This window comes from Lichenostomus cassidix, unplaced genomic scaffold (assembly GCF_008360975.1).
Source record: "Lichenostomus cassidix isolate B80296 unplaced genomic scaffold, HeHo_3.0 HiC_scaffold_36, whole genome shotgun sequence".
In the NCBI taxonomy this organism is placed as follows: Eukaryota; Metazoa; Chordata; class Aves; order Passeriformes; family Meliphagidae; genus Lichenostomus; species Lichenostomus cassidix.
In genome coordinates this window covers 127,826-140,313 of record NW_028147270.1, presented here as the reverse complement: position 1 = coordinate 140,313, position 12,488 = coordinate 127,826, and the positions used below count along the sequence as shown (strand labels likewise).

Here is a 12,488-nt window from a genome sequence, read left to right as displayed (position 1 = left end):
GATTCTTGGTACTAATGAGTGTTTAATTAGCCTGGTGACTAATTAGCGCTAATTAGCAGCGCGGGGCGGGCCGGAGGCGGAGGGGGGAGAAAATGGGGGAAAAGGGAAAAAATGGGAAAAAATGGGAAAAAAATCAGAAAAAAATGGGGAAAAATCAGGAAAAATCAGAAAAAAATAGGGGAAAAGTCAGAAAAAATTGGGAAAAAATCAGAAAAAAGGGGAAAAGAATGGGAAAAAATGGAGAAAAAGTAAGTAAAAAATAAGAAAAAATGGGAAAAAACTCTGAAAAAAATGGCAAAAAAATAGGGGAAAAATCAGGAAAAAATGACTAAAAATGGGGAAAAAAAATGGGGAAAAAATCGGGAAAAAATGGGAAAAAAATGGCTAAAAAATGGGGAAAAAATCAGAAAAAAATGGGAAAGAAATAGGGAAAGAAACAGAAAAAAATGGCAAAAAAATGGGAAAAAAATGGGAAAAAATCAGAAAAAAACGGGGATTTTTGCTGCTATCTCTAGTAATGAATGTTTAATGAACTTGGTGACTAATTAGCGGTAATTAGCAGCGCGGGGCGGGCCGGAGGCGGAGGGGGGAGAAAATGGGAAAAAATGGCCAAAAAATGGGGAAAAAAGGGAGAAAAAATGAGGAAAAAATTGGGGAAAAATGGTGGAAAATGGGGAAAAAATAGGCAAAAAATGGGTAAAAAATTAGAAAAAAAATCAGAAAAAAATTGGAAAAAATTGGAAAAAATTGGAAAAGACCAGAAAAAAATTGCAAAAAAAATTGCAAGAAAATGGGGGAAAAACTGGGGAAAAAATTGGGAAAAAATGGTGAAAAATCAGAAAAAAATGGGGAAAAATGGGCAAAAATAGGAAAAAATCATTAAAAGATGGGTAAAAATGGGGGAAAATTGGGAAAAAAATTGGGGAAAAAATGGATAAAAGAACAGGAAAAAAAGAAAAAAATCACCAAAAAATGGCAAAAAGTAGGAAAAAAATGGGGGAAAAAATCAGAAAAAAATCAGAAAAAAATGGGGATTTTTGCTGCTATCTCTAGTAACGAATATTTAATGAGCCTGGTGACTAATTAGCGGTAATTAGCAGCGCGGGGCGGGCCGGAGGTGGAGGGGGGCGTGGCCTCAGCCGCAGCAGCTCCTCGCAAGCGGCGCTGGGGAGCGACGGCGCCCAAGAAACCTTCCATCAGCATCAGCACCGAGTCCCTCAAGGTGGGTCAGAAATCCCCGAAAAACTGAAAATTTGGGGAAATTTGGGAGTTAGAGAAAAAATCCCCGCCTTTTTGGGGGAAAATTTGGGGGTTTTGGGTGAAAATTTGGGGTTTTTAGGGGAAAAAATGGATTTTTTATGGGATTTTTTGTGAATTTTGATCCACGAAAAATTTCGTTTGTTTTTATTTTTTTTCCCCAAGATTTTGGAGTTTTTTAGGTGAAATTTTGGAGTTTTTTAGGTTAAAATTTTGAAGGGTTTTGGGGGAAAATTTGGGGATTTTGGCGTGGGGTTTAGGGGAATGGATTTTTATGCGATTTTTTTGGTAATTTTGTCGCCGAAAATTTCGTTTATTTCCCAAAATCACAATTTTTTTCCCCAATTGCCCAAAAATCTCATTTTCCCCAATTTTCCCAAAATCGCATTTTTCCCATTTTTCCCAATTTTCCCATTTTTTCCCAATTTTCCCAAAATCTCATTTTTCCCATTTTTTCCCCATTTTCCCCAATTTTCCCCATTTTTCCCAATTTTCCCAAAATCTCTATTTTTTCCCGAAATTCCCATTTTTCCCAAATTTCCCAAAATCTCCTTTTTTTCCCCAAAATTCTCATTTTTCCCATTTTTCCCCATTTTTTCCCATTTTTTCCCAATTTTCCCAAAACCTCTATTTTTTCCCCAAATTCCCATTTTCCCAAATTTCCCAAAATCCCCAAAACCTCACATTTTTCCCGTTTTTTCCCGAATTTCCAGACTCTGATCCCGGATTTCCGGGCTGGGGGAGGGGCGGCCGGCGGGGCGGAGCTTCCCGACGAGGTGGGCGTGGCGCCGGGGGAGGGGCCTGATGACGTCATCCTCGGGGGCGTGGCCTCCCCGCCCGGCCCCTCCCCCCACCCCGGGCTGAAGATCTGCAGGACTGTCACCCAGGTAGGCCACGCCCACCTCATTTGCATATCATCTGCATATCAGTAATCGGCCTTTTGGATCCTTCACATGGCAGACAGGCCACGCCCACCTCATTTGCATACCATCTGCATATCGTTAATTGTAGTTTTGTGTAATTTGCATGGCAGACAGGCCACGCCCACCTCATTTGCATTTCTTAATTACCCTCCTGCCTAATTTGTACAATCACCAAGCCACACCCCCTGATTTGCATATCACCAATCATATCGTTTCCATAAGCTTTGAGCCACGCCTGCTTCATTTGCATATCATTAATTACCCACTGGACTCATTTGCATATCGTCAGCTCTCATTTGCGTTAGCACCTGGCCACGCCCACCTCATTTGCATACTCCTTAATTGTCCTCTGTCCTCATTTGCATACTCATCGCTCAGTTGTGCTCATTTGCATAATAATTGAGCCACGCCCATCTCATTTGCATACTCATTTGCATACTCACGAATTGCTTTTAGCCTCAGTTGTGTCATTACCAGGCCACGCCCCTCCTCATTTGCATATAATTAATCAGTCTTCAGTCTCGTTTGTATATACAGCTAGCCACGCCCACCTCATTTGCATACCATTAATTCCCATTCTGCCTCGTTTGCATATTTAGTCATACCCACCTCATTTGCATACTCATTAAGTAGCATCCAAGCTCATTTGCATAATCCACCAGCCACTCCTGCCTCATTTCCATACTCATTAATTCCCCTTCCGCCTCATTTGCATAATCACTTGGACATTTCCATCTCATTTAGCTAATTCCCAAGCCCCTCCCACCTCATTTGCATATCTCCAGGCTACTGTAACCTCATTTGCATGCTCGTTAATTATCTCTGTGTGTTATTTACATCATCACCAGGTCGTGCTCGCCTCATTTGCATACTCATTAATTCCCCTCTTTTCCGATTTGCATAACCCCTAAGCCACGCCTACCTCATTTGCATACTCATTCATCTCTGTCCTCATTTGCATAACCATTAGGTCAGTCCCACCTCATTTGCATACTCATTATCTCTCCATCCCTCATTTGCATACCTCTAAGAGCTCATTTGCATATGTGACATCCCTTTCCAAGCTCATTTGCATAACTGCTGGCCACGCCCACCTCATTTGCATACTTATAACTACTTGCTATCACCCTCATTTGCATATTTAATTAACTAATTACGGTTAATTAGGTGGTGGAGCGGCAGAACGGCCGGGGGGAGGGGCAGGAGGAGGAGCCCGAGGAGGAAGGGGCGGAGCCGGAGGAGGATGACGTCACCGGTGGGCGTGGCCAGCCCAAGCCACGCCCCGAGGGGGGACCGGAAGTTGGCCACGCCCACCCCGCCCAGGCCACGCCCACCGCCGGGCTGGCCACGCCCTCCGAGGGGGAGGGGAAAGGTGAGAGAGAATTTGGGGAAATTTTGGGGAAAATTGGGAATTTTTTGGGGTTTTTTTTGGGAATTTTTTGGGATTTTTGGGAATTTTTTTGGATTTTTGGGAGATTTTTGGGAATTTTTTGGGGGGATTTTTTTTTATTTTTCTGGGGAATTTTTCAGTGGTTGTTTTGGGTATTTTGGGGATTTTTTGGGGAATTTTTGGGATTTTTTGTGGAATTGTGAAATTTTTGAGTAATTTTAGGCGAATTTTTAGAGTGAAAAAAATCTGAAGAAATTCAGAAGAAAATCAGGAAAAAACTAGAAAAAATCATTTAAAAATCAGGAAAAAATGTGAAAAAAAATGCGAAAAAAAAAGAGAAAAATGCAGAAAAATCTGATAAAAATTGATTAAAATAGCTGAAAAAATCTCTGAAAAAACTGAAAAAAAATGAGAAAAAACCCAGAAAAATTTCAGAAAAACATCTGAAAAAAATCTGGAAAAAATGAGAAAAAAATGAGAAAAAACCCAGAAAAACTTCAGAAAACAAAACTGAAAAAAATTGATAAAAATATGGGAAAAAAATCCGAAAAAAATCATTAAAAATTTAGAAAAAATCAGAAAAAAAATTCAGAAAAAGATTAGGAAAAAATGAGAAAAAATCATTAAAAATCAGAAAAAAATTTCTGAAAAAGTTCAGAAAAAAAATCAGAAAAAAGTCAGAAAAAACAATCTGAAAAATTCTAGAGAAAATCAAAGACGATTCAGAGAAAGATCAGAAAAAATCATGAAATAACCGGAAAAAATTGCTGAAAAATTCAGAAAAATTCAGAAAAAAATCTGACAAAAATCGGAAAAAAATCGGGAAAAAAATCGCAAAAATGGTCGTTAAAAATATCTGAAAAATTCCCGAAAAAAAATCAGAAAAATTGAAGAAAAAAATCAGAAAAATTTAAGGAAAAAAACAGAAAAAAATCATTAAAAAATCCTAAAAAAAATCATTAAAAAATCCAAAAAAAATCACAAAAATTCAGAAAAAATTCACAAAAAATCCAAAAAAATTCACAAAAAATCCGAAAAAAATCAGAAAAAAATCCGAAAAAAACCCGAAAAAATTTCCGTAAAAAGCCGATGACGTCACCGTTTTTTGGCTCCGCCCCCAGGCGAGGCCCCGCCCCCCCGGCGCCCAGGCTCCGCCCCCTGGCGGGGAGCCACGCCCCTGCTGCTGCCGGTGGACGAACCCGTGCGGGCGGCGCCCCGCCCCTCCCCCCCCCGCCAGCGCCCCTCCCCCATCGTGCACCTCTGCAACCTGGTGAGTCGCTAATTAACTCATTAGGGGCTAATTGGGGGGAGCTTGGGGGGATTTTGGGGTGAATTTGGGTCATTTTGGGGTTAATTTTGGTCATTTTGGGGTTAATTTTGGTCATTTTGGGGTTAATTTTTGGGGTTTCTTGGGATCTTTTAGTCACTAAAGGGTTAATTAGGTTTATTTTTTAGCCATTTTGGGGAATTTTGGTCGTTTTGGGGTTAATTTTTGTTATTTTTTTGGGAATTTTCTGGGTTGGTTTTGGTCACTTAAGGGTTAATTACTTTTTTTTGGAATTTTGGGGATTTTTGGGGATTTTGGGTGAATTTTGGCCATTTTGGGGTTAATTTTTGGGATCTTTTAGTGACTAAAGAGTTAATTACTTTTTCTTTTGTCATTTTGGGGAATTTTGGAGACTTTTGGTCATTTTGAGGTTAATTCCAGCGAATTTCGGTCATTTTGGGGTTAATTTTTGGGGTTTTTTGGGATCCTTTAGTCACTAAAGGGTTAATTAGGTTTGTTTTTTTAGCCAATTTTGGGGAATTTTGGGGTAATTTTGGGTCATTTTAGGGCAATTCTGGGTCATTTTGGGTCATTTTAGGATAATTTTGGGTCATTTTAAGGTAATTTTGGGTCATTTTAGGGTAATTTTTGGTAATTTTGCGGCAATTTTGGGTCATTTTATGGTGATTTTGGGTCTTTTTGGGTCATTTTAGGATAATTTTGGGTCATTTTTGGGTCATTTTTTGCCATTTTTAGGTCATTTTTTCACTGATTTTCTTCTTTTTTTTTTCATTTTCTCCAAATTTTCTCTATTTTAACCAAAATCTGCATTTTTTCCCCCAAATCAGGTCCTTCCTTTCACACTGAGGTCACCTTAGGGTCACTTTGGGTCATTTTTAGGTCATTTTTAGGTCATTTTTTGTCACTTTTAGGTCATTTTTTGCCATATTTTGGTCATTTTTTCACTGATTTTCTTCATTTTTTTTTTTCAATTTCCTAGAAAAATTTGGATTTTCACCAAAATCTCTGCTTTTTGCCCCAAATCAGGTCCTTCCCTTCACTCTGAGGTCATTTTTGGGTCATTATTTCCCATTTTTGGGTCATTTTAGGTAATTTTTAGGTCATTTTTTTTCATTTTTTGCCATATTTTCGTCATTTTTTCACCGATTTTCTTCATTTTTTTTTTCATTTTCCCCAAATTTTCTCCTTTTTAACCAAAATCTCTGGTTTTTGCCCCATTTCAGGTTCTTCTTTTCACCCTGGCATCACTTTTGGGTCACTTTGGGTCATTTTTTCTCATTTTTAGGTCATTTTTTGTCACTTTTAACTCATATTTTCGTCATTTTCTCACCGATTTTCTTCATTTTTTTTTTCAATTTCCCCAAATTTTCTCCTTTTTAACCAAAATCTGCCTTTTTTCCCCCAGACCAGGTCCTTCTCTTCACCCTAAAGTCACTTTTGGGTCATTTTTGGGTCACTTTAGGTCACTTTTAGGTCATTTTTTTGCCATATTTTGGTCATTTTCTCACCGATTTTCTTCATTTTTTTTTTCAATTTCCCCAAATTTTCTCCTTTTTAACCAAAATCTGCCTTTTTTCCCCCAAACCAGGTCCTTCCCTTCACCCTAAAGTCACTTTTGGGTCATTTTTGGGTCACTTTAGGTCACTTTTAGGTCATTTTTTGCCATATTTTGGTCATTTTTTCACCGATTTTCTTCATTTTTTTTTTCAATTTCCCCAAATTTTCTCCTTTTTAACCAAAATCTGCGTTTTTTGCCCCAATCCAGGTCCGTCCCTTCACGCTGGGGCAGCTGAAGGAGCTGCTGGGTCGCACCGGGAGGCTGAAGGAAGATGGATTTTGGATCGACAGGATCAAATCTCACTGCTTTGTCACGGTAAAATTCACCAAAATCCACAGAATTTCACCCAAAATTCAATTCATTGAACCCAAAAATTGGTGTTTTGGGGAAAAAAAGGAAGAATTTGGGTGAAAAAACGGGAAATTTGGGTGGAAAAACAAGGAATTTGGGAAAAAAAATGGGGAATTCTGGGGGAAAAATGAGAGTTTTCAGTGAAAAAATATTTAACCTTTAAAATGCCAAAATATTACCTTAAAATCACCAAAAAATCACTTTAAAAAATCGTAAAAAACTCAAATTTTCACCAAAATTCCCCCGATTTTTTTCCAAAAATTCCCAAAAATCCCCAATTATCCCAAAACCCAAAAAAACTTCCCAAGTTATTTGAAAAATCGTTTAAAAAAAAAAAAAAAAATCCGTATTTAACCCTTAAAATGCCAAAATATTACCTTAAAATCGCCAAAAAATCACTTTAAAAAATCGTAAAAAATTCAAATTTTCACCGAAATTCACCGAATTTTTTCCCAAAAATCCCCAAAATTCCCAAATTTCCCCCGAACTGCAGTACTGCTCGGTGGAGGAGGCGGTGGCCACGCGGGAAGCTCTCCACGGGGTCAAGTGGCCTCAGTCCAACCCCAAAGTGCTCTCGGCTGACTTCGCCCAGCAGGAGGAGGTGAGGAGGAGATTTTGGGGAGAATTCGGGGGGTTTTGGGGAAATTGGGGGTTTGGGGGTTTTGGGGATTTTGGGGGTTTGGGGATTTTGGGGATTTTTGGGGATTTTTTGGGGTTTTGGGGATTTTGGGGATTTTGAGATTTTGGGGGATTTGGGGATTTTGTTTTTGGGTTTTGAAATATTGGGATTTCTAGGGAATTTTGGGATTTTGGAGGAAATTTGGGGGAATTTGGGGTTTTAGGAAAATTTGGGGTTTTGGGGGATTTTGGGGTTTTTTTTGGGGATTTTTTGGTTTTTTGGATTTGTTTTGGAATTTTTTTATTTTGGGGGATTTTTTTATTTTTGGGGATTTTTGGGGATTTTTTTTTTATTTTTTGGGAGGAATTTGGGGAGAATTTGGGGTTTGGGGGAATTTGGGGTTTTGGGGAAATTTGAGGGTTTTGGGATTTTTGGGGGATTTGTTGGGGATTTTTTGGGGATTTTTTTGCAAATTTTTGGGAGAAATTTGGGGGATTTTAGGGAAAATATTGGGATTTTTGGAGGGAAATTTGGGGAGAATTCGGGGGTTTGGGGAAGTGGGGTTTGGGGGATTTTGGGATTTTTTGGGACTTTGGGATTTTTGGATTTTGGAAATATTGGGATTTCTAGGAATTTTGGGATTTTGGGAGGGAAATTTGGGAATTTGGGGTTTTGGGAAAATTTGGGGGTTTGGGGTTTGGGGTTTTGGGGATTTTTGGGATTTTTTGATTTTAGGGTTTTTATTTTCTGGGGATTTTTTGGAGTTTTTTATTTTGGGCTTTTTTTATTTTGGGAGAAATTTGGGGGATTTCTTGGGGAATTTGGGGGGAATTTGGGGGATTTTGGGATAATTTGGGGGAATTTGAGGGTTTGGGGGATTTTTTGAGGGAAAATTTGGGTGAAATTCCCTCAATTTTTGTCAATTTCCTGGGAAAGTTATTAATTTCAGGATAAATTTTGGGGCAAAATTTCTCAAAGTTTGTCAATTTCATGGGAACTTTTTGTGAATTTTGGGATAAATTTTGGGTCAAATTCGCTCAATTTTTGTCAATTTTTGGGTCAATTTCTGTTTTGGTCATTTTTGCGAAGTTTTTTTTTGCTTTTTGAGTCAAATTCTGGGAATTTCTGGTCAAACTTCTGGGAATTTTGGGTCAATTTCCTGGGAAATTCTTGTCAATTTCACTCTAAATTTTGGGTCAAATTCCCTCAACTTTGGGTCAATTTCTGGGTCAATTTCGGGTCATTTTTTGGGGCTTTTTTTTTGCTTTTTGGGTCAATTTCTTGGGAATTTTTTGCAAATTTCGTGATAAATTTTGGGTCAAATTCCCTCAATTTTGGGTCAATTTGTGGTCAATTTCCTGGGAAATTTTTGTCAATTTCACACTAAAGTTTGGGTCAAATTCCCTCGATTTTGGGTCATTTTCTGGCTTTTTTTTTGAGTTTTGGGTCAATTTCTGGGAATTTTGGTTCAATTTTGCATCAATTTCTGGGGATCTTTGGGTCAATTTCCTGGGAAATTCTTGTCAATTTCATCCTAATATTGGGTCAAATTCTCTCAATTTTGGGTCAATTTCTGGGGAATTTTTTTTTGCTTTTTGTGTGAATTTCTGGGAATTTTGGGTTAATTTTTTGGTCAATTTCTTGGGAATTTTTTGTGAATCTCGCGCTAAATTTTGGGTCAAATTCCCCCAATTTTGGGTCACTTTTTGGCTTTTTTTTTTGCATTTTGGGTCAATTTTTGGGAATTTTGGGTCAATTTGTGTAGAATTTTGGGTCAATTTCCTGGGAAATTCTTGACAATTTCGCTCCAAATTTTGGGTCAAATTCCCCCAATTTTGGGTCAATTTCTGGGAAATTTCTGGGAATTCCTGCTCAATGTCTTCGAAAATTCTTGTGAATTTCACGATGAATTTTGGGTCAAATTCCCACCATTTTGGGTCAATTTCTGGTTAATTTCCTGAGAATTTTTTGTTAATTTCCCGCTAAGTTTTTAGTCAAATTTCTCAATTTTGCGTCAATTTCTGGGGAGATTTTTTGTGCTTTTTGTGTGAATTTTTGGGAATTTTGGGTCAAATTTTAGTCAATTTCTTGGGAATTTTTAGCAAATTCCGTGCTAAATTTTGGGTCAAATTTTCTCAATTTTGGGGCAGTTTTGGCCAATTTTGGGCCAAATTTCCCCCAATTTTTCGCTTTTTTCCCGCAGCTCGACTTCCACCGCGGCCTCCTCGCCCCGCCCCCCTCCCCCGCCGGCCCCTCCCCCTTCCCCCTCGGCCCCTCCCCCTCCTCCCCGCCCGGCCACGCCCCGCGGGGGGCGGAGCCCTGGCAGTGGGCGGAGCGCGAGCGCGAGCGCTGCCGGCGGGAGAAGGCGCGGGAGCAGCGCGAGTGGGACCGCGGCAAGAGCCCCGCCCCCTCCGCCGGGACACGCCCACCCGGGGGCGGGGCCTCGGCGGGACACGCCCCCCAGCGGGGGGAAGGGAGGACGGCCAGGCCACGCCCCCCGGGGGGCGGGGAGAAGGAGAAGGGGCGTGGCCAGGCGGCGGGAGGAGGAGGAGGAGCCAGGGAGAGCCGGGCCGAGAGGAAAGGTGGGCGGGGCTTCGGTTGGAAGGGGGCGGGGCTTGGGCGGTGGGCGTGGCTTGTGGAAGAATTTCCTTTTATGGCAATGTGGGAGGAGCTAAAGGGGTGGAATTGCCTTTTATGGTCATGTGGGCGGAGTTAAGGTGAGGTGGGAGGAGCTAAAGCATTGGCTCACCATATATGGGAGTGTGGGCGTGGCCAGAGGGAGGTGGGCGGGGTTTGCACCTGGAATTCCCTTCTCAGGGCAGGTGGGCGGAGCCAAACCCCAATTCCGTTTCCCTTATATGGCCATGTGGGCGTGGCCAAACCGCCGATGACGTCATCTGTTAGATCTGGGTGTGGTCTAACCCGAAGTGGGCGTGGCCAAACCCCAGTTCATTGGATTTATCGGGTGGTGGGCGTGGCCAAGGAGCAAGGGGCGTGGTTATGGGTGATGGGCGTGGTCGCTGGTGGGTGGGCGTGGCCGATGACGTCACCCCCTTGGCTCCGCCCCCCAGAGAAACCCCCCGAGGAGCCGCCCGCCAAGCTGCTGGACGATCTGTTCCGCAAGACCAAGGCGGCGCCCTGCATCTATTGGCTGCCGCTGACCGACTCCCAGGTGAGCTCATTTGCATATTCATGAGGCTGATTTGCATGTTGATGAGGGAAAGGAGGAATTCGGGGTGAAATTTTGGGTTTTTTGGGGAAAAATTGGTGAATTTAAAGGGATTTTGGGGGAAATGTTGGGTTTTCTAGGCTGGGGATTTGCATATTTATAGGGCTTATTTGCATATTCATGAGCTGTCATTTGCATGTTTATGGGGGAAATGGGAAAATTTGGGGTGAAATTTTGGGGGGAAAATCAGGGAATTTGAGAAAATTTTAGGGGGAATTAGGGATTTTAGGGAAATTTAGGTTTTCTAATTGGCAGATTTGCATATTCATGAGGCCGATTTGCATATCGGGAAGGAGAGATCTGGATGGAAGTTTGGGGGGAAATTTTTGGAGTTTTGGGGAAATTTGGAGGTTTTTCGTACTAACGGAAAACCAGGAAATTTTTCCCAAAATTTTTTCAACAATTTCTGGAAAACAAAATAAAAACGGAATGAAAATGGGGGAAGGAAATGTGGAATTTTTGGTCAAAAAAACGAAAACTCGGAAATTTCGGTCCGAATCCCAGATTTTTTGGGATAAAATCAGCGAAAGTTGGTCACAAATCGGGAAAGTTTGGTTTAAAATCAGCAAAATTTGCTCCAAAGTTGGCAAAATTTGGTCTAAAATCGGCAAAATTTGCTCCAAAATCGGCAAAATTTGGTCTAAAATCGGCAAAATTTGGTAAAAAATTGATAAAATCTCTTAAAAAACCAGGATTTTTTTGGGGAAAAAAATGCAAATCACCACTGAGCCGTCCAGCCAATGGCAGCTGACGATGGTCACCTGCTAATTAGCATAAATTTGCATATTCAGCTGCAGCAGGAGCAGGCGGAGCAGTCAGTGATGGGGAAAGTTGGGAAATTCGGGTCAAAACTTGGGGAATTTCGTTCAAAAATGGGCAAAACCTATTAGAAAATCGACAGAATTTGGTGAAAAATTGATAAAATTCGGTAAAAAAAGTGATAACGTGAGTTAGAAAAATGGGATTTTTGGGGGGAAAAAAATGCAGACGAACACAAATTAATCCAGCCAATGGGAAATGAGCCTGACGAGTCCCTAATTAGCATAAATTTGCATATTCAGCTGCAGCAGAAGCAGGCGGAGCAATCAAAAATGGGGAAAAATAGGTAAAAAATTGACAAAATCTCTTACAAAAACGGGATTTTTTTGGGGGAAAAAACCGCAAATCAGCAGGAATCGATCGAGCCAATGGGAAACGAGCCGGACGAGTCCCTAATTAGCATAAATTTGCATATTCAGCTGCAGCAGAAGCAGGCGGAGCGCGCCGCCCGGGCGCGGGAACGAGAGCGCCGCCGCAAGGAGCAGGAGGAGGAGGAGCAGCGGCAGCGCCTGATTGGCTGCTCGGCCCAGGGGGGCGTGGCCTCGGCCGGCGGCACTTCCGGCGCCGCCCACGGGCGTGGCTCGGGGGGCGTGGCCGGCGGGGGGAGGGCGCCCCCTGGTGGCGGGAGGAAGCGGCGCAGCCGCAGCGCGCAGGGGAGGGAGAGGGGGAGGCGCTGAGAGAGGATTTTGGGGGGAAAAACCGGGATTTTGGGCAAAAGCGGGACGGGAGAGGTGGAATAAAACGGCTGGAAAAAAACCCGGTGTGGAGCGGTTTCATTTTGGGGGAATTTGGGGGAATTGATGGGGAATTGATGGGAAAAATGTGGGGAAATGGTGGAGAAATTTGGGAAATTTGTGGGAGAAATTTGGGGAATTTATGGGAAAAATTTGGGGAATTGATGGGAAAAATGTGGGGAAATGGTGGAGAAATTTGGGAAATTTGTGGGAGAAATTTGGGGAATTTATGGGAAAAATTTGGGGAATTTATGGGAAAAATTTGGGGAATTTATGGGAGAAATTTGGGGAAATGGTGGAGAAATTTGGGAAATTTATGG

The 12,488-nt window shown here is 41.6% G+C and overlaps 1 protein-coding gene across 1 annotated transcript in view; it reads left to right on the top strand.

Annotated features, from left to right (window-relative positions):
* Positions 1-12,139, top strand: part of ACIN1 (apoptotic chromatin condensation inducer 1) — a 35,218-nt gene extending 23,079 nt beyond the window's left edge. The window contains exons 13-21 of the mRNA XM_085044418.1: positions 1,098-1,222; positions 1,971-2,144; positions 3,348-3,552; positions 4,692-4,840; positions 6,624-6,731; positions 7,261-7,368; positions 9,590-9,968; positions 10,458-10,558; positions 11,854-12,139. Coding sequence (XP_084900544.1) covers positions 1,098-1,222; positions 1,971-2,144; positions 3,348-3,552; positions 4,692-4,840; positions 6,624-6,731; positions 7,261-7,368; positions 9,590-9,968; positions 10,458-10,558; positions 11,854-12,111 — 1,607 coding nt within the window. The 3' untranslated portion in view covers positions 12,112-12,139. The remainder of the gene's footprint in view (positions 1-1,097; positions 1,223-1,970; positions 2,145-3,347; positions 3,553-4,691; positions 4,841-6,623; positions 6,732-7,260; positions 7,369-9,589; positions 9,969-10,457; positions 10,559-11,853) is intronic.
* Positions 12,140-12,488: the final 349 nt, after the last annotated feature.